This window comes from Anomaloglossus baeobatrachus, chromosome 3 (assembly GCF_048569485.1).
Source record: "Anomaloglossus baeobatrachus isolate aAnoBae1 chromosome 3, aAnoBae1.hap1, whole genome shotgun sequence".
Lineage (NCBI taxonomy): Eukaryota > Metazoa > Chordata > Amphibia > Anura > Aromobatidae > Anomaloglossus > Anomaloglossus baeobatrachus.
Window position 1 is genome coordinate 682,137,408 of NC_134355.1, and position 19,969 is coordinate 682,157,376.

The 19,969-nt window shown below is 51.3% G+C and overlaps 1 protein-coding gene across 1 annotated transcript; it reads left to right on the forward strand.

Moving 5' to 3' along the window:
- Positions 1-2,034: 2,034 nt before the first annotated feature.
- Positions 2,035-11,994, forward strand: PBK (PDZ binding kinase). The gene is made up of 7 exons (XM_075338858.1): positions 2,035-2,184; positions 4,812-4,908; positions 6,164-6,306; positions 6,701-6,870; positions 9,704-9,833; positions 11,212-11,388; positions 11,468-11,994. The coding sequence occupies exons 1-7, from the start codon at positions 2,124-2,126 to the stop codon at positions 11,668-11,670; spliced, it is 981 nt and encodes a 326-aa protein (XP_075194973.1). The 5' UTR covers positions 2,035-2,123; the 3' UTR covers positions 11,671-11,994.
- Positions 11,995-19,969: the final 7,975 nt, after the last annotated feature.

Below are 19,969 nucleotides of genomic sequence, written 5' to 3' on the forward strand. Positions count from 1 at the left end.
GATACACAGCTCAGCAGAGAGTATCACACAGGAGAGCATTAGATACACGGCTCAGCAGACAGTATCACACAGGAGAGCATTAGATACACAGCTCAGCAGACAGTATCACACAGGAGAGCATTAGATACACAGCTCAGCAGAGAGTATCACACAGGAGAGGATTAGATACACAGCTCAGCAGACAGTATCACACAGAAGATTAGATACAGAGCTCAGCAGACAGTATCACACAGGAGAGGATTAGATACACGGCTCAGCAGACAGTATCACACAGGATAGGATTAGATACACGGCTCAGCAGACAGTATCACACAGGAGAGCATTAGATACACGGCTCAGCACACAGTATCACACAGGAGAGGATTAGATACACAGCTCAGCAGACAGTATCACACAGGAGAGCATTAGATACACAGCTCAGCAGACAGTATCACATAGGAGAGGATTAGATACACAGCTCAGCAGACAGTATCACACAGGATAGGATTAGATACACAGCTCAGCAGAGAGTATCACACAGGAGAGCATTAGATACACAGCTCAGCAGACAGTATCACACAGGATAGGATTAGATACACAGCTCAGCAGACAGTATCACACAGAAGAATAGATACAGAGCTCAGCAGACAGTATCACACAGGAGAGGATTAGATACACGGCTCAGCAGACAGTATCACACAGGATAGGATTAGATACACGGCTCAGCAGACAGTATCACACAGGAGAGGATTAGATACACGGCTCAGCAGACAGTATCACACAGGAGAGCATTAGATACACGGCTCAGCACACAGTATCACACAGGAGAGGATTAGATACACAGCTCAGCAGACAGTATCACACAGGAGAGCATTAGATACACGGCTCAGCAGACAGTATCACACAGGAGAGGATTAGATACACAGCTCAGCAGACAGTATCACACAGGATAGGATTAGATACACGGCTCAGCAGACAGTATCACACAGGAGAGGATTAGATACACAGCTCAGCAGACAGTATCACACAGGAGAGCATTAGATGCACAGCTCAGCAGACAGTATCACACAGGAGAGGATTAGATACACAGCTCAGCAGACAGTATCACACAGGAGAGCATTAGATACACGGCTCAGCAGACAGTATCACACAGGAGAGGATTAGATACACAGCTCAGCAGACAGTATCACACAGGATAGGATTAGATACACGGCTCAGCAGACAGTATCACACAGGAGAGGATTAGATACACAGCTCAGCAGACAGTATCACACAGGAGAGCATTAGATGCACGGCTCAGCAGACAGTATCACACAGGAGAGGATTAGATACACAGCTCAGCAGACAGTATCACACAGGAGAGCATTAGATACACGGCTCAGCAGACAGTATCACACAGGAGAGGATTAGATACACGGCTCAGCAGATGGTATCACACAGGGGAGGATTAGATACACAGCTCAGCAAACCGTATCACACAGGAGAGCATTAGATACACAGCTCAGCAAACAGTATCACACAGGAGAGCATTAGATACACAGCTCAGCAGACAGTATCACACAGGAGAGGATTAGATACACGGCTCAGCACACAGTATCACACAGGAGAGGATTAGATACACGGCTCAGCAGACAGTATCACACAGGAGAGGATTAGATACACGGCTCAGCAGACAGTATCACACAGGAGAGGATTAGATACACAGCTCAGCAGACAGTATCACACAGGAGAGGATTAGATACACAGCTCAGCAGACAATATCACACAGGAGAGGATTAGATACACAGCTCAGCAGACAGTATCACACAGGAGAGGATTAGATACACAGCTCAGCAGACAGTATCACACAGGAGAGGATTAGATACACAGCTCAGCAGACAGTATCACACAGGAGAGGATTAGATACACGGCTCATGGACTGTACCACACAGGATTGGCTGCAGTAGTAGGAGGATAGTTTTATCTGCCCTACACGCCCCGCCCCCTTCTGTTGCGGCACGGTGCAGGAGACGTCACCACGCGCGCGCTCTGAGTGCTGTTTGTACGCGCGCACGCACGTCGTTGCTTGGTGACGTCACGGACGGGCGCGAGCTCTCTTCGGTTTGAATTGTGTCGCGGGAACAGTTCATAGTGTACCGGAAAGAATGGAGACGGGAGAGTGCAGCTACCAAACCCCGTGTAAGGCGGAGGGGAAGAAGAGCGCCGGTGAGAGCGGGACACCAGTGTGTACAGGGCGGAGAGCCGCAGTGACGTCGCTATAACATATGCCGTGACGTCATAGCCGTTATATCCGGATCACTAAAAGCCTGACGTCACTTTGTAGTATGGCTCAAGCTGTCGTCACCAGTGATAAAATAAATTATAATTCTGTGTATTATACTGCGGGGCAGTGGTGTCGTCGTGAGGTGATGGGGGGGGGCCTTGGTGTCGTCGTGAGGTGATGGGGGGGGGGGGGGGCCTTGGTGTCGTCGTGAGGTGATGGTGGGGGGCCTTGGTGTCGTCGTGAGGTGATGGGGGGGGCCTTGGTGTCGTCGTGAGGTGATGGGGGGGGCCTTGGTGTCGTCGTGAGGTGATGGGGGGGGGGGCCTTGGTGTCGTCGTGAGGTGATGGGGGGGGGGCCTTGGTGTCGTCGTGAGGTGGGGGGGGGGGCCTTGGTGTCGTCGTGAGGTGATGGGGGGGGGGCCTTGGTGTCGTCTTGAGGTGATGGGGGGGCCTTGGTGTCGTCGTGAGGTGATGGGGGGGGGGGCCTTGGTGTCGTCGTGAGGTGATGGGGGGGGCCTTGGTGTCGTCGTGAGGTGATGGGGGGGGGGGGCCTTGGTGTCGTCGTGAGGTGATGGGGGGGGGGCCTTGGTGTCGTCGTGAGGTGATGGGGGGGGGCCTTGGTGTCGTCGTGAGGTGATGGGGGGGGGGCCTTGGTGTCGTCGTGAGGTGATGGGGGGGGGGCCTTGGTGTCGTCGTGAGGTGATGGGGGGGGGGCCTTGGTGTCGTCGTGAGGTGATGGGGGGGGCCTTGGTGTCGTCGTGAGGTGATGGGGGGGGCCTTGGTGTCGTCGTGAGGTGATGGGGGGGGGCCTTGGTGTCGTCGTGAGGTGATGGGGGGGGGCCTTGGTGTCGTCGTGAGGTGATGGGGGGGGGCCTTGGTGTCGTCGTGAGGTGATGGGGGGGGGCCTTGGTGTCGTCGTGAGGTGATGGGGGGGGGGCCTTGGTGTCGTCGTGAGGTGATGGGGGGGGCCTTGGTGTCGTCGTGAGGTGATGGGGGGGGGCCTTGGTGTCGTCGTGAGGTGATGGGGGGGGGCCTTGGTGTCGTCGTGAGGTGATGGGGGGGGGCCTTGGTGTCGTCGTGAGGTGATGGGGGGGGCCTTGGTGTCGTCGTGAGGTGATGGGGGGGGCCTTGGTGTCGTCGTGAGGTGATGGGGGGGCCTTGGTGTCGTCGTGAGGTGATGGGGGGGCCTTGGTGTCGTCGTGAGGTGATGGGGGGGGGCCTTGGTGTCGTCGTGAGGTGATGGGGGGGGGCCTTGGTGTCGTCGTGAGGTGATGGGGGGGGGGCCTTGGTGTCGTCGTGAGGTGATGGGGGGGGGGCCTTGGTGTCGTCGTGAGGTGATGGGGGGGGGCCTTGGTGTCGTCGTGAGGTGATGGGGGGGGGCCTTGGTGTCGTCGTGAGGTGATGGGGGGGGGGCCTTGGTGTCGTCGTGAGGTGATGGGGGGGGGCCTTGGTGTCGTCGTGAGGTGATGGGGGGGGGGCCTTGGTGTCGTCGTGAGGTGATGGGGGGGGGGCCTTGGTGTCGTCGTGAGGTGATGGGGGGGGGGGGCCTTGGTGTCGTCGTGAGGTGATGGGGGGGGGGGGCCTTGGTGTCGTCGTGAGGTGATGGGGGGGGGGGGGGGGGCCTTGGTGTCGTCGTGAGGTGATGGGGGGGGGGCCTTGGTGTCGTCGTGAGGTGATGGGGGGGGGGCCTTGGTGTCGTCGTGAGGTGATGGGGGGGCCTTGGTGTCGTCGTGAGGTGATGGGGGGGGGGGGCCTTGGTGTCGTCGTGAGGGGATGGGGGGGGGCAGTGGTGTCGTCGTGAGGGGATGGGGGGGGGGCAGTGGTGTCGTCGTGAGGGGATGTGGGGGGGGCAGTGGTGTCGTCGTGAGGGGATGTGGGGGGGGCAGTGGTGTCGTCGTGAGGGGATGGGGGGGGGCAGTGGTGTCGTCGCGAGGGGATGTGGGGGGGGCAGTGGTGTCGTCGTGAGGGGATGTTGGGGGGGGCAGTGGTGTCGTTGTGAGGGGATGTGGGGGGGGGGCAGTGGTGTCGTTGTGAGGGGATGTGGGGGGGGGGCAGTGGTGTCGTCGTGAGGTGATGGGGGGGGGCGTGGTGTCGTCGTGAGGTGATGGGGGGGGCCTTGGTGTCGTCGTGAGGTAATGGGGGGGCAGTGGTGTCGTCGTGAGGTGATGTGGGGGGGGCAGTGGTGTCGTCGTGAGGTGATGTGGGGGGGCAGTGGTGTCGTCGTGAGGGGATGTGGTGGTTTTTGGAGTGGGCATTTTTCAGGTCTCCCTCCAGTGTAAACTCTTTTCTCTCGGCCCCGGCCGCTCTGTGTCTGAGCCCTTAGAGATACCGTAGTGTGTGAGCTTTAAAATAATCCCCCTCTAAACAAGAAGACGTTAGGTTTAGCTAAAAGAAAAAAAATAATAAAATCCGGTCTGATCTGTGCTTTTTAATAAACTGTCATTTTTGTTTTTAGTAAAATTGCTCAGCCCTTGTGGAAGCCGCAATGTACAGTCCCTGCAGCGGCCTCACACACAGACTGCGGGCTACTGTAACACGGCTGCGGTTTGTTTTGTTTTTTTTCATTGCAGGATCCTCTGCGCTGTCCCCCTACTTTGCTATCCCGGCCTCGCCATTCATGAAGAAGTTTGGTTATGGCACCGGAGTCAGCGTCTATCTTATGAAAAGGTGAAGTTCAGTGTATATCACCCCATCCGGAGCTGCACTCACTATTCTGCTGGTGCAGTCACTGTGTACATATATAGTGTAATATATTCACACAGAGGCTCAATCAGCAGAGCAGTGAGTTCAGCTCTGGAGTATATTATAGTATGTAACTCAGGATTAGTACAGGATACACTGACTGCACCAGCAGAATAGTGAGCGCAGCTCTGGAGTATAATACAGGAGGTAACTCAGGATCAGTAATGTAATGTATGTACACAGTGACTGCACCAGCAGAATAGTGAGCGCAGCTCTGGAGTATAATGCAGGAGGTAACTCAGGATCACTAATGTAATATATATGTGACGCCCCTGCACTAGTCAGGGTGTCATAGGGAATTGCACTCCTGTCCTTACAGTGCAGAGCCCACCCTCCTTGGTTCCAGGTGCCACCTAATGATATTACTAACATCAGCATGCAAATCCCAGTCACACAGACACACACACCAGTGGGTAGGTCTAGTGGAAAAAGGGCTGCCCACCTAAGAGTCAGGCAGACTGGTGGGAGGTGACAGTGCAGTCGACGTCAGGGGAGCAAGGAGAGAGGAGAAGAGTAGTAGCTCTCAAGGGGAGAGCAGGCTGGGGAGTTGGAGCTCCCAGGACAGCGAAGCAGCGGCCCTCATTTTGTGAGGGGCTGAGGAGTAGAAGTTCCCGGAAGAGCGAACTAGACTGGAACACAGCAAAGCAATCTCACTGGGAGCGGTCACCTGAACGGGTTCCCCTCCTCAGCAGCAGGGGTACCCCAAGACTTTTGGATTAACTACATCTGTGTGTGTAATGGCCTTCCAAAACAGCACCAAGCTCATCCAGCACCATGACTACCAACAGTGAGTTCCCTTCTCCCTGCCTTCCAAACCCCCTTGCATCCAACGGCACTCCCCTACCATCACCGAACCCCAGGGTATTCCTCCTACCCGTGGAGGGTCACAACACCTGGCTGCCCCATTCCATCATCCCTGGGTACTCCCAACTGCAGCGGTGGTACTCCTAATTACCACATACCACGGGTGGCGTCACGAACTTTATGAAATCCCTTGTAAATAACCCCCCTTTATTTGAGTGGCCGCACGACCCCCGGGTCCGGAGACCCTCGAGCCACCGAGCACCCGGATCCGAGCAGCTCGGCTGCTGGCACGGGGGCGGCACACGTACACAGTGACTGCACCAGCAGAATAGTGAGTGCAGCTTCGGAGTCTAAGCATTTTACTATTTTTTCATAGATCACCAAAAGGTTTATCTTGCTCCCCTTGGGCGGTGAAGAAGGTGAATAAACAGTGTGATAAGTCCAGTAAGAGCCTCTATGAGACGAGACTGAACAATGAGGCCAGAATCCTCAAAAACCTGCAACATCCCAACATTGTTGGTGAGTGGACAGCGTCTGTAATTTGGAGATGATGGGGCAGAGATCCTGCTGACATGGTGACTGGCTGATGAGGGATCCCCGGTGATCCGGCACTGTGGCTGCGGAGCTGTGGATCCCTCTTTGTCGGAGCTTTAGTTTATACCCAGCAGTGGAGGTGTCCTAGGTCCCCGGCCTCCAGTACAGCCTGGTGCCAGGCTGGCTGGTGTGGGGCTTTTTTATCTCAGGGGTGAACTACCAAGATCCGAATTCTTTCTGATGTCGTGGGTGTCGCTGCCGGCTATATAAAGGGTCAAAGGGGTTATCCCACCTCCAAATCATGAAGCCTGTCTGCTGTGATCTCCTCCTCGCACACGTCGAGCTCACCGGTTGTATCACTTAGCCCTATCCCTTTTAGGTTACAGGGGCCTGACCAAGACAAAAGATGGCAGCCTCTGCCTCGCCATGGAGTACGGTGGCGAGAAGTCCCTGAACGACCTGATAGAGGAGAGGAGCGAGAAGAAACTGGGCCCGTTTCCTGCACACACCATTCTGAAGGTGGCTCTGAGCATGGCGCGGGGGCTGAAGGTACAATGTTATTATTATTTATTATTATAGCGCCATTTATTCCATGGCGCTTTACAAGTGAAAGACTGTATACGTACAACAATCTTTAACCATACAAAAGAGACTGGTATAGGAGGAGAGAGGACCCTGCTCGCGAGGGCTCACAGTCTACAGGGGATGGGTGATAGTACAATAGGTGAGGACAGAGCTGGTTGCGCAGTGGTCTACTGGACTGAGGGCTATTGTAGATTGTAGGCTTGTTGGAAGAGGTGGGTCTTGAGGTTCCTCTTGAAGCTTTCCATGGTAGGGGAGAGTCTGATATGCTGAGGTAGAGCGTTCCAGAGTATGGGGGAGGCACGGGAGAAATCTTGTACGCGATTGTGGGAAGAGGAGATAGGAGAGTGGAGAAGGAGATCTTGTGAGGATCTGAGGTTGCATTCAGGTAGGTACTGGGAGACTAGGTCACAGATGTAAGGAGGAGACAGGTTGTGGATGGCTTTGTATGTCATGGTTAATGTTTTGAATTGGAGTCGATGGGTGATGGGAAGCCAGTGAAGGGATTGGCAGAGTGGCGAGGCTGGGGAGTAGCGAGGGGAGAGGTGGATTAAGCGGGCTGCAGAGTTTAGGATAGATTGGAGGGGTGCAAGAGTGTTGGAAGATAGGCCAGAGAGCAGGAGGTTGCAGTAGTTGAGGCGGGAGATGATGAGGGCATGCACTAATGTTTTTGCTGATTCTTGGTTAAGGAAAGCACGGATCCGGGAGATGTTTTTGAGTTGTAGTCTGCATGAGGTGAAGAGGGCTTGGATGTGTGGCTTGAAGGATAGAGCAGAGTCAAGGAATACTCCCAGGCAATGAGCTTGTGAGACTGGGGTGAGTGAGCAACCATCAAGTTTGATGGAAAGGCTTGGTAGAGGAGTTGAGTGAGGAGGAGGAAAGACCATAAACTCTGTTTTGTCCATGTTAAGTTTTAGGAATCGTGCAGAGAAGAAGGATGAAATAGCAGACAGACATTGTGGGATTCTGGTTAGTAGAGAGGTGATGTCGGGTCCAGAGAGGTAGATCTGTGTGTCATCGGCATAGAGATGATACTGGAAGCCGTGGGACTCTATGAGCTGTCCCAGGCCGAAGGTGTAGATGGAGAACAGCAGGGTTCCAAGAACTGAGCCTTGGGGGACACCCGACAGATAGGGGGCGAGATGAGGAAGTGGCGTGAGAATGGGAGACGCTGAAAGTTCGGTCGGTTAGGTATGAGGATATCCACGATAGGGCCAAGTCTGTGATGCCCAGAGATGAGAGAATCTGTAGTAGAAGGGAGTGGTCTACTGTGTCGAAGGCAGAGGACAGGTCCAGGAGGAGGAGGATAGAGTAGTGTCGCTTGGCTTTGGCGGTTAGTAGGTCGTTAGTGAGTTTAGTTAGGGCAGTTTCAGTGGAATGATGCGGTCGGAAGCCAGATTGTAGCCGGTCAAAGAGGGAGCAGGAGGAGAGGTATGAGGACAATTCAAGATGGACATGCTGTTCCAGTAGTTTTGAGGCGTAGGGGAGAAGTGATATGGAGCGATAGTTTGACACAGAGGATGGGTCAAGGGAGGGCTTTTTGAGGATGGGTGTAATAGAGGCATGTTTAAAGCATGAGGGGAATACAACAGTTGTTAGTGATAGGTTGAAGAGATGGGTTAGGGCTGGGATGAAGACTGCGGTGATGTTTGGGATGAGGTGCGACGGGAGCAGGTCAAGTGCGCAGGTGATTAGATGTCATCTTGAGAGTAGAGTGAAAAGATTAGTCTTCTGTGGAGAAGCTGGATTTGGAGGAAGAGGGCTGAGTAGCTATGATGAGGGGCTGTGGGGATTGTGGGCCAAAGCTTGCTCTGATGTTGTCAATCTTCTGCTTGAAAACAGAGGCAAAGTCTTCAGCTGACAGGAGAGGGAGGTGGTGCTGGAGGACGGAGGAGAGGGAGGTGGTGCTGGAGGACGGAGGAGAGGGAGGTGGTGCTGGAGGACGGAGGAGAGGAGAGGGAGGTGGTGCTGGAGGACGGAGGAGAGGAGAGGGAGGTGGTGCTGGAGGGCGGAGGAGAGGAGAGGGAGTTGGTGCTGGAGGGCGGAGGAGAGGAGAGGGAGTTGGTGCTGGAGGACGGAGGAGAGGAGAGGGAGGTGGTGCTGGAGGACGGAGGAGAGGAGAGGGAGGTGGTGCTGGAGGACGGAGGAGAGGAGAGGGAGGTGGTGCTGGAGGACGGAGGAGAAATTTGAAAGTGTTGAATAGCTGTTTAGGGTTGTGGGATAGAGAGGATATGAGGGATGAGAAGTAGGTTTGTTTTGCAGCAGTGAGTGCGGACTTCAAAGTGGTGAGGGACTCTTTATATGCAATGAAGTGCTCGGTGGAATGAGACCTCTTCCATCTTTGCTCAGCAATTCTGGAAGCCCGTCTCAGTTCTTTAGTCTGACTCGTGTGCCAGGGTTGCCTGTTGATTGTGCGGGTTTTGGTGTGTGTGTGGGGGGCAGCTGATTCGAGAGCTGCAGAGATTGTAGTGTTGTATAAAGTGGCTGCAGCATCTGCATCGTGTAAAAATGCAATGTCTGTGAGGGGGAGAAGGGACTGAGAAAGGGCGTGTCACATGTTCCTGTCGCAGCCTCCACCCCTGTTAGTAAAGGGGCTACATTGCTTAAAGGGAAGCTCCATTCACTGGTGAACAGGTCATCAGTCGGCGGTGGAGCTTCATTATGGAGTTGGCGCCACGTGTGCTCTGTTTTCTTGTCCCTTAATCGGTTTTGCCAAAGAGTGTCCTCTGAATATTTTGGTCCCGGCCTGTACTCATGTTCTATGTCCTTTGGTGTGTTCTTATTTTCTGTCTCTTTCCAGTACCTGCACAACGATAAAAACATCCTACATGGCGACATCAAATCCACAAACGTTGTCGTCAAGGGCGACTTTGAGTCCATCAAAATCTGCGATGTTGGGGTGTCGCTGCCACTGGACGAGAACATGATCAGTGAGTGTCATGGAGGTCTATAGGAGGCCACGAGAGACAAAGAACCACCATGCCTATAATAGTGAAACAATTGTGACCCTTTCCTCCGGTTCCTTAAATCTTAGTTGCAGGAGTGTCTCACCCCCACCATGTAGTCACCGCAGAGCAGAGTGATGTTAGTGCACGGCAGCAGCTTCCTCTGTCCGGCAGAAGCAGTCTATCGCTTTTTCTTCTGGGAAAAGATGATAGTGCATTTTTTTTTTCTCTTGTTTTTCTAGTAATTATATCAGCCTGACAACAAGTCTTCCTGTGTGTGTTTCACTATTAGTTCCTCTTCCTTACTTTCTGGTGACCAGACTAGTCTTCCTGTGTGTGTTTCACTATTAGTGCCTCTTCCTTACTTTCTGGTGACCAGACTAGTCTTCCTGTGTGTGTGTTTCACTATTAGTGCCTCTTCCTTACTTTCTGGTGACCAGACTAGTCTTCCTGTGTGTGTGTTTCACTATTAGTGCCTCTTCCTTACTTTCTGGTGACCAGACTAGTCTTCATGTGTGTGTTTCACTATTAGTGCCTCTTCCTTACTTTCTGGTGACCAGGCTAGTCTTCCTGTGTGTGTTTCACTATTAGTGCCTCTTCCTTACTTTCTGGTGACCAGGCTAGTCTTCCTGTGTGTGTTTCACTATTAGTGCCTCTTCCTTACTTTCTGGTGACCAGGCTAGTCTTCCTGTGTGTGTTTCACTATTAGTGCCTCTTCCTTACTTTCTGGTGACCAGACTAGTCTTCCTGTGTGTGTTTCACTATTAGTGCCTCTTCCTTACTTTCTGGTGACCAGACTAGTCTTCCTGTGTGTGTTTCACTATTAGTGCCTCTTCCTTACTTTCTGGTGACCAGACTAGTCTTCCTGTGTGTGTTTCACTATTAGTGCCTCTTCCTTACTTTCTGGTGACCAGACTAATCTTCCTGTGTGTGTTTCACTATTAGTGCCTATTCCTTACTTTCTGGTGACCAGGCTAGTCTTCCTGTGTGTGTTTCACTATTAGTGCCTATTCCTTACTTTCTGGTGACCAGGCTAGTCTTCCTGTGTGTGTTTCACTATTAGTGCCTCTTCCTTACTTTCTGGTGACCAGGCTAGTCTTCCTGTGTGTGTTTCACTATTGGTGCCTCTTCCTTACTTTCTGGTGACCAGGCTAGTCTTCCTGTGTGTGTTTCACTATTAGTGCCTCTTCCTTACTTTCTGGTGACCAGGCTAGTCTTCCTGTGTGTGTTTCACTATTAGTGCCTCTTCCTTACTTTCTGGTGACCAGACTTCATGATTTTGTTTCACCATTGGTGTCTCCTCCATATTTTCTATCAGACTAGTCTTCACATGTGTTTCATTATAACTCTTCCTTGCTTCTAGTGAGTGATCCTCAGGCTTATTACATCGGCACTGAATCCTGGAAACCCAAGGAAGCTTTGGAGGAAGACGGGGTCATCACTGATAAGTCAGACATCTTTGCTTTTGGTCTGACTCTGTGGGAGATGATGACTCTCTCCATCCCTCATGTCAACCTGCCACCAGAAGGCGATGATGAAGGTGGGTGTTGTCAGGACCCGGCTGTGTAGGACTCTCAGATCTCGGTCGCTTTCTGATCCCTTCTTCTGTTGGTCCACAGACGACTCATTTGATGAAGACGACTTTGATGAGGACGCCTACTTCGAAGCCCTGGGGACCCGGCCACCCCTCAATGCGGACGAGCTGGATGACTCCTACCAGCGGGTCATTGAACTGTTCTTCATGTGCTCAAATGAGAACCCCAAAGAAAGGCCTTCTGCTGCCCTGATCGTGGAGACCCTAGAGGCGGAAAACATCCAATGAGTATTTTATGGGCTGCGCTAGACCTCCAGTTTCCCAGTTTTAACTGTTTTTTTTCTTCAGCCACATTTTGCATAGTTTTCAGGAGCTATATTAGGAAAGTCAGATTGTTAGAATAAGCCGATATTTAGTGATCGTTTAGTGAGGATGAGAGTAAAGATTGAGACAGCGCCCCCAGAGGCGAGGGAAAGAACTGCACCTTAGATACAGATGCTAGTAGAGGTGTAAAGAGGTTTTGTTTTTATGTTGTGTTGTCTGTTATATCCATGTTTCTATATGTTCTTATATAGTTATGTAATAATAAAGTGTCCAGCACTGTTATACAAAGTAATGTGTCGCCATCATTATACTATTCTGTGAGATCATAAGCTTCCCTCACTGCCCAGAACTCTGCAGTACATGGGGCAGTATTATAGTAGTTATATTCTTGTATATAGGAGCAGTATTATAGTAGTTATATTCTTGTACATAGGGGCAGTATTATAGTAGTTATATTCTTGTACATAGGAGCAGTATTATAGTAGTTATATTCTTGTACATAGGAGCAGTATTATAGTAGTTATATTCTTGTATATAGGAGCAGTATTATAGTAGTTATATTCTTGTATATAGGAGCAGTATTATAGTAGTTATATTCTTGTATATAGGAGCAGTATTATAGTAGTTATATTCTTGTACATAGGGACAGTATTATAGTAGTTATATTCTTGTACATAGGGGCAGTATTATAGTAGTTATATTCTTGTACATAGGGAGCAGTATTATAGTAGTTATATTCTTGTATATAGGGGGCAGTATTATAGTAGTTATATTCTTGTACATAGGGGGCAGTATTATAGTAGTTATATTCTTGTACATAGGGGGCAATATTATAGTAGTTATATTCTTGTACATAGGAGCAGTATTATAGTAGTTATATTCTTGTACATAGGGGGCAGTATTATAGTAGTTATATTCTTGTACATAGGGGGCAGTATTATAGTAGTTATATTCTTGTACATAGGGGGCAATATTATAGTAGTTATATTCTTGTACATAGGAGCAGTATTATAGTAGTTATATTCTTGTATATAGGGGCAGTATTATAGTAGTTATATTCTTGTATATAGGGGCAGTATTATAGTAGTTATATTCTTGTATATAGGGGCAGTATTATAGTAGTTATATTCTTGTACATAGGGGGCAGTATTATAGTAGTTATATTCTTGTACATAGGGGCAGTATTATAGTAGTTATATTCTTGTACATAGGGGGCAGTATTATAGTAGTTATATTCTTGTACATAGGGGGCAGTATTATAGTAGTCATATTCTTGTACATAGGGGCAGTATTATAGTAGTTATATTCTTGTACATGGGGCAGTATTATAGTAGTTATAGTCTTGTACATAGGGGGCAGTATTATAGTAGTTATAGTCTTGTACATAGGGGCAGTATTATAGTAGTTATATTCTTGTACATAGGGGGCAGTATTATAGTAGTTATAGTCTTGTACATAGGAGGCAGTATTATAGTAGTTATATTCTTGTACATAGGGGCAGTATTATAGTAGTTATATTCTTGTACATAGGGGGCAGTATTATAGTAGTTATATTCTTGTACATAGGGGGCAGTATTATAGTAGTTATATTCTTGTACATAGAGGGCAGTATTATAGTAGTTATATTCTTGTACATAGGGGCAGTATTATAGTAGTTATATTCTTGTACATAGGGGCAGTATTATAGTAGTTATATTCTTGTACATAGGGGACAGTATTATAGTAGTTATATTCTTGTACATAGGGGGCAGTATTATAGTAGTTATATTCTTGTACATAGGGGGCAGTATTATAGTAGTTATATTCTTGTACATGGGGCAGTATTATTATAGAGGTGTGTAAAGTGAATCTGTGACACTACATGCCTCGGAGCCTTGTATGATTGCAGTCAGTTATAGTTGGAGATTTGTCACCTGGAGCGGAGCTGGATAAGTGTCGGGGACAGTGCAGACCAGACTTTTCTTTCTTTTATGAATGAAAAATCTCCAGCGGATCATAGCCTTGGGTGAAGTAAAAACTTGCATTTTCTTCGGCGCTCCATTGGGAGACCCAGACGATTGGGTGTATAGCTACTGCCTCCGGAGGCCACACAAAGCATTACACTAAAAAGTGTAAGGCCCCTCCCCTTCTGGCTATACACCCCCAGTGGGATCACTGGCTGACCAGTTTTCTGCTTTGTGCGAAGGAGGTCAGACATCCACGCATAGCTCCACTGTTTAGTCAGCAGTAGCTGCTGACTAGATCGGATGGAAGAAAAGAGGGCCCATATAGGGCCCCCAGCATGCTCCCTTCTCACCCCACTTGCGGTTTGTAAGGTTGAGGTACCTATTGCTGGTACGGAGGCTGGAGCCCACATGCTGTTTTCCTTCCCCATCCCCCTGAGGGGCTCTGAGGAAGTGGGATCTTTCCGGCCACCAAGCCCTGAGGCCGGGCTCCATCCACAGACCCATAGAACCTGCTGGATGACGAGCGAAGTACCGTTCAGGGACAAGGCCCTGCAACATTAAGGTACTCTGTGTCCCCGTATGGCAGGCACGCACACTCCAGGCTTGCTGGGTGTGCTAGTGCGCCGGGGACTGAAGCGCTGCGCGCTGGGGTTATAGTCCCTACAGATTACTGGGGGATTTTGTTGTGTTGGGGGACTGCCGCGCCGACCGCCCCTGGAGCGGCGGCGCAGCTGAGACTTGTAGTGCGCCGGGGACGCGCCGACCGCGCTTTTACGGCGGCGGCGTTTCTAACTCTAGTCCCCGGCTTTTGCGGCCTAGCTCCGCTTCGTTCCCGCCCCCACCCTGTCAATCAGGGTAAGGGAGAGACGCTGTACAATCGTCAGCGCCGAGGGCTGGAGCCTTATTTACATGCTCCAGCCCTCTCACTAGGTACAGTGGGATGCAGGCTTCCCGCTCTTTGTCTGTATACGCCCAGGGCCCGCCCCCCCCTCCACAGGACGCCGGCAGCCATTCCTTACATGCAGTCTGGCTGGAGGAAGGACACAGGCTCTGGGAGACTCAGACTAGGGATTTCTGGCGACCACACACCCGCGTTTAGCGGGCGGTAAGCAGCACATTAGTGCTGGCCCCACTTGTGCCACAGTGTTATATTGGTGTACTTTTTACGGTACCAGATATATATATATATATATATACTACACTGGACGGTCGCTTCTTGGCTGTATACCCTGTATTGCTCTGAGGAGACAACAACATGTCATCCACAAAACGCAAGGGTGCCAAGGCACGGGCTGTATACACTGCTTGTACAGCATGTGGGGCTAATCTACCGGCAGGCTCCAACGACTCCCATTGTGTGCAATGTTCAGTCCCAGTGGCACTTCGTCAGCCAGAGCCTATGATGGTAGTAGCCCAGGCAGAGTCGCCTGTGAACCCTGCCCCGGTGACGGGGACAGAATTTGCAGTCTTTGCTGATAAAATGTCTGTGACTATGACAAAAATCCTGGAGACCTTGCAGTCCAGGCCAGTTGCGCAGACCATGGACACTGCTGTGTCTATGCTCCCCGGTCCCCCTCAGTTGGAACTAATCCGTACTTCAAGGGGGTCCCAGGCATCACAGGCTGAAGACTCTGACTCGGATGACGGTCCCAGTCACCCTAAGCGAGCTCGCTGGGAAAGACCCTCCACGTCATCACGCGGGTCAGGGTCTCAGCGAGAATTGTCTCTGTATGGTGAGACAGAGGTGGGTGATCAGGAGTCTAGTCCTGACACCGCACTCAATCTGGATACGCCAGATGGTGACGCCATGGTAAATGACCTTATAGCGGCCATCAATAGGCTGTTGGATATTTCTCCCCCCAGCCCCTTCAGCAGAGGAGGCAGTGGCCCAGCAGGAGAAATTCCATTTCCTGTATCCCAAGCGTAAATTGAGTACTTTTCTGGACCACTCTGACTTCAGAGCATCAATCCAGAAACATCATGCTTATCCGGACAAGCGTTTTTCCAAACGTCTTAAGGATACACGTTATCCCTTTCCCCCTGACGTGGTCAAACGCTGGACCCAGTGTCCAAAAGTGGACCCTCCAATATCCAGGCTTGCAGCTAGATCCATAGTTGCAGTGGAGGATGGGGCTTCACTTAAAGATGCCAATGACAGACAGATGGACCTTTGGTTGAAATCTGTCTATGAAGCTATCGGCGCGTCGTTTGCTCCAGCATTCGCGGCCGTGTGGGCACTCCAAGCTATTTCAGCTGGTCTGGCACAGGTGGACTCTCTCATACGTCCGGCAGTGCCGCAAGTGGCGTCCTTAACTACGCAAATGACTGCGTTTGCGACCTACGCTATCAATGCGGTACTGGACTCTACGAGCCGTACCTCAATGGCATCCGCCAACTCTGTAGTTTTGCGCAGGGCCTTGTGGTTAAAAGAATGGAAAGCAGATTCTGCTTCTAAAAAATGTTTAACCAGCTTGCCATTATCTGGAGACAGACTGTTTGGTGAGCAATTGGCGGAAATCATTAAACAGTCCAAAGGGAAGGACTCTTCCTTACCCCAGCCCAGATCAAACAAACCTCAACAGAGGAAGTGGCAGTCGAAGTTTCGGTCCTTTCGAGGCTCGGGCAAGCCCCAATTCTCCTCGTCCAAAGGGACTCAGAAAGAGCAAAGGAGCTCTGATTCCTGGCGGGCTCACTCACGCCCCAAGAAAGCAGCCGGAGGTACCGCTTCCAAGGCGGCGGCCTCATGACTTTCGGCCTCCTCCCTCCGCATCCTCGGTCGGTGGCAGGCTCTTCCGCTTTTGCGACATTTGGCTGCCACAGGTCAAAGACCGGTGGGTAACAGACATTTTGTCTCACGGGTACAGGATAGAGTTCAGTTCTCGTCCTCCGCCTCGGTTCTTCAGAACTTCCCCACATCCCGACCGAGCAGATGCCCTTCTGCAGGCGGTGAATTCTCTAAGAGCAGACGGAGTGGTGGTCCCTGTTCCTCTTCGGGAACAAGGACAAGGTTTTTACTCCAATCTCTTTGTGGTGCCAAAAAAGGACGGCTCATTCCGTCCTGTTCTGGACCTAAAACTGCTCAACAAGCATGTGAACGCCAGGCGGTTCCGGATGGAATCCCTCCGCTCAGTCATTGCCTCAATGTCTCAAGGAGATTTCCTAGCATCAATAGACATCAAAGATGCTTATCTCCACGTGCCGATTGCTACAGAGCACCAACGCTTTCTGCGCTTCGTGATAGGAGACGACCATCTTCAGTTCGTAGCTCTGCCATTCGGTCTGGCGACAGCCCCACGGGTGTTCACCAAGGTCATGGCGGCAGTGGTAGCAGTCTTGCACTCTCAGGGACACTCTGTGATCCCTTACTTGGACGATCTACTTGTCAAGGCACCCTCTCAAGAGGCATGCCAACTCAGCCTGAATGTTGCGCTGGAGACTCTCCAGACGTTCGGGTGGATCATCAACTTCTCAAAGTCAAATCTGTCACCGACACAATCACTAACGTATCTTGGCATGGAGTTTCATACTCTCTCAGCGATAGTGAAGCTTCCGCTGGACAAGCAGCGGTCACTACAGACTGGGGTGCAGACTCTCCTTCAAGGTCAGTCGCACTCCTTAAGACGCCTCATGCACTTCCTCGGGAAGATGGTGGCGGCAATGGAGGCGGTTCCGTTTGCGCAGTTTCATCTGCGCCCACTTCAATGGGACATTCTCCGCCAATGGGACGGGAAGTCAACATCCCTAGACAGGAAAGTCTCCCTTTCCCAGACGGCCAAAGACTCTCTGCAGTGGTGGCTTCTTCCCAACTCATTATCACAGGGAAGATCCTTCCTACCACCGTCCTGGGCGGTGGTCACGACAGACGCGAGCCTGTCAGGGTGGGGAGCAGTTTTTCTCCACCACAGGGCTCAGGGTACGTGGACTCAGCAGGAGTCCACCCTTCAGATCAATGTTCTGGAGATCAGGGCAGTGTATCTTGCCCTACTAGCCTTCCAGCAGTGGCTGGAAGGAAGGCAGATCCGAATTCAGTCGGACAACTCCACAGCGGTGGCATACATCAACCACCAAGGGGGGACACGCAGTCGGCAAGCCTTCCAGGAAGTCCGGCGGATTCTGATGTGGGTGGAAGCCACGGCCTCCACCATATCCGCAGTTCACATCCCCGGCGTAGAAAACTGGGAAGCAGACTTCCTCAGTCGCCAGGGCATGGACGCAGGGGAATGGTCCCTTCACCCGGACGTGTTTCAGGAAATCTGTCGCCGCTGGGGAAGGCCGGACGTCGACCTAATGGCGTCCCGGCACAACAACAAGGTCCCAACCTTCATGGCACGGTCTCGCGATCACAGAGCTCTGGCGGCAGACGCCTTAGTGCAAGATTGGTCGTAGTTCCGGCTCCCTTATGTGTTTCCACCTCTGGCACTCTTGCCCAGAGTGCTACGCAAGATCAGATCCGACTGCAGCCGCGTCATACTCGTCGCCCCAGACTGGCCAAGGAGGGCGTGGTATCCGGATCTGTGGCATCTCACGGTCGGCCAACCGTGGGCACTACCAGACCGACCAGACTTACTGTCCCAAGGGCCGTTTTTCCATCGGAATTCTGCGGCCCTGAACCTGACTGTGTGGCCATTGAGTCCTGGATCCTAGCGTCTTCAGGATTATCCCAAGGGGTCGTTGCCACCATGAGACAGGCTAGGAAGCCCACGTCCGCTAAGATCTACCACAGAACGTGGAAGATATTCTTATCCTGGTGCTCTGCTCAGGGAGTGTCTCCCTGGCCATTTGCCTTGCCTACCTTTCTTTCTTTCCTGCAATCTGGGTTAGAAAAAGGTTTGTCGCTCGGTTCCCTTAAAGGGCAAGTCTCGGCGCTATCCGTCTTTTTTCAGAAGCGTCTAGCACGACTTCCTAAAGTGCGCACGTTCCTGCAGGGGGTTTGTCATATCGTACCCCCGTACAAGCGGCCGTTAGATCCATGGGATCTGAACAGGGTACTAGTTGCCCTCCAGAAGCCGCCCTTCGAGCCTCTGAGGGAAGTTTCACTTTCTAGACTCTCACAGAAAGTGGCTTTTCTGGTAGCGATCACATCTCTTCGGAGAGTGTCTGAGCTGGCAGCACTGTCATCCAAGGCTCCCTTCCTGGTTTTCCACCAGGACAAGGTAGTGCTGCGCCCCATTCAGGAGTTTCTCCCGAAGGTGGTATCCTCTTTTCATCTTAATCAGGATATCTCCTTGCCTTCCTTTTGTCCTCATGCAGTTCATCGGTATGAGAAGGATTTACATTTGTTAGATCTGGTGAGAGCACTCAGAATCTACATTTCCCGCACGGCGCCCCTGCGCCGCTCCGATGCACTCTTTGTCCTTGTCGCTGGTAAGCGCAAAGGGTCGCAGGCTTCTAAGGCAACCCTGGCTCGATGGATCAAAGAACCAATTCTTGAAGCCTACCGTTCTGCTGGGCTTCCGGTTCCTTCAGGGCTAAAGGCCCACTCAACCAGAGCCGTGGGTGCGTCCTGGGCATTACGACACCAGGCTACGGCTCAACAGGTGTGCCAGGCAGCTACCTGGTCGAGTCTGCACACTCACCAAACATTATCAGGTGCATACCTATGCTTCGGCGGACGCCAGCCTAGGTAGAAAAGTCCTGCAGGTGGCAGTTGCCTCCCCGTAGGTGAGGGCTGTTTTCGCAGCTCTAACATGAGGTATTCTTTACCCACCCAGGGACAGCTTTTGGACGTCCCAATCGTCTGGGTCTCCCAATGGAGCGCCGAAGAAGAAGGGAATTTTGTTACTTACCGTAAATTCCTTTTCTTCTAGCTCCTATTGGGAGACCCAGCACCCGCCCTGTTGTCCTTCGGGATTTTTGGTTGTTTTTCGGGTACACATGTTGTTCATGTTGAACGGTTTTCAGTTCTCCGACGTTACTTCGGAGTGAATTTGTTTAAACCAGTTCTTGGCTTTCCTCCTTCTTGCTTTTGCACTAAAACTGGTGAGCCAGTGATCCCACTGGGGGTGTATAGCCAGAAGGGGAGGGGCCTTACACTTTTTAGTGTAATTGCTTTGTGTGGCCTCCGGAGGCAGTAGCTATACACCCAATCGTCTGGGTCTCCCAATAGGAGCTAGAAGAAAAGGAATTTACGGTAAGTAACAAAATTCCCTTCTTTATTTGCGCAGATTAAAAATCCATATCGCAGGTGGTATCCACAGAATCAGGATGGCATTAGATTTCATCCAACACGTTTCGACATGAGACATTGCCGTATGATCTTCATCATCCATGAATAAGATCATACGGCAGTGTCATGTCGAAACGCGTTGGATGAAATC

Bases quoted from the DNA above. Each gene is read 5' to 3' on its own strand.
- PBK (XM_075338858.1), top strand. From the start codon at position 2,124: ATGGAGACGGGAGAGTGCAGCTACCAAACCCCGTGTAAGGCGGAGGGG. The intron at 9,834-11,211 runs GTGAGTGTCATG...CCTTGCTTCTAG, and splicing joins ACTGGACGAGAACATGATCA to TGAGTGATCCTCAGGCTTAT. The intron at 11,389-11,467 runs GTGGGTGTTGTC...GTTGGTCCACAG, and splicing joins ACCAGAAGGCGATGATGAAG to ACGACTCATTTGATGAAGAC.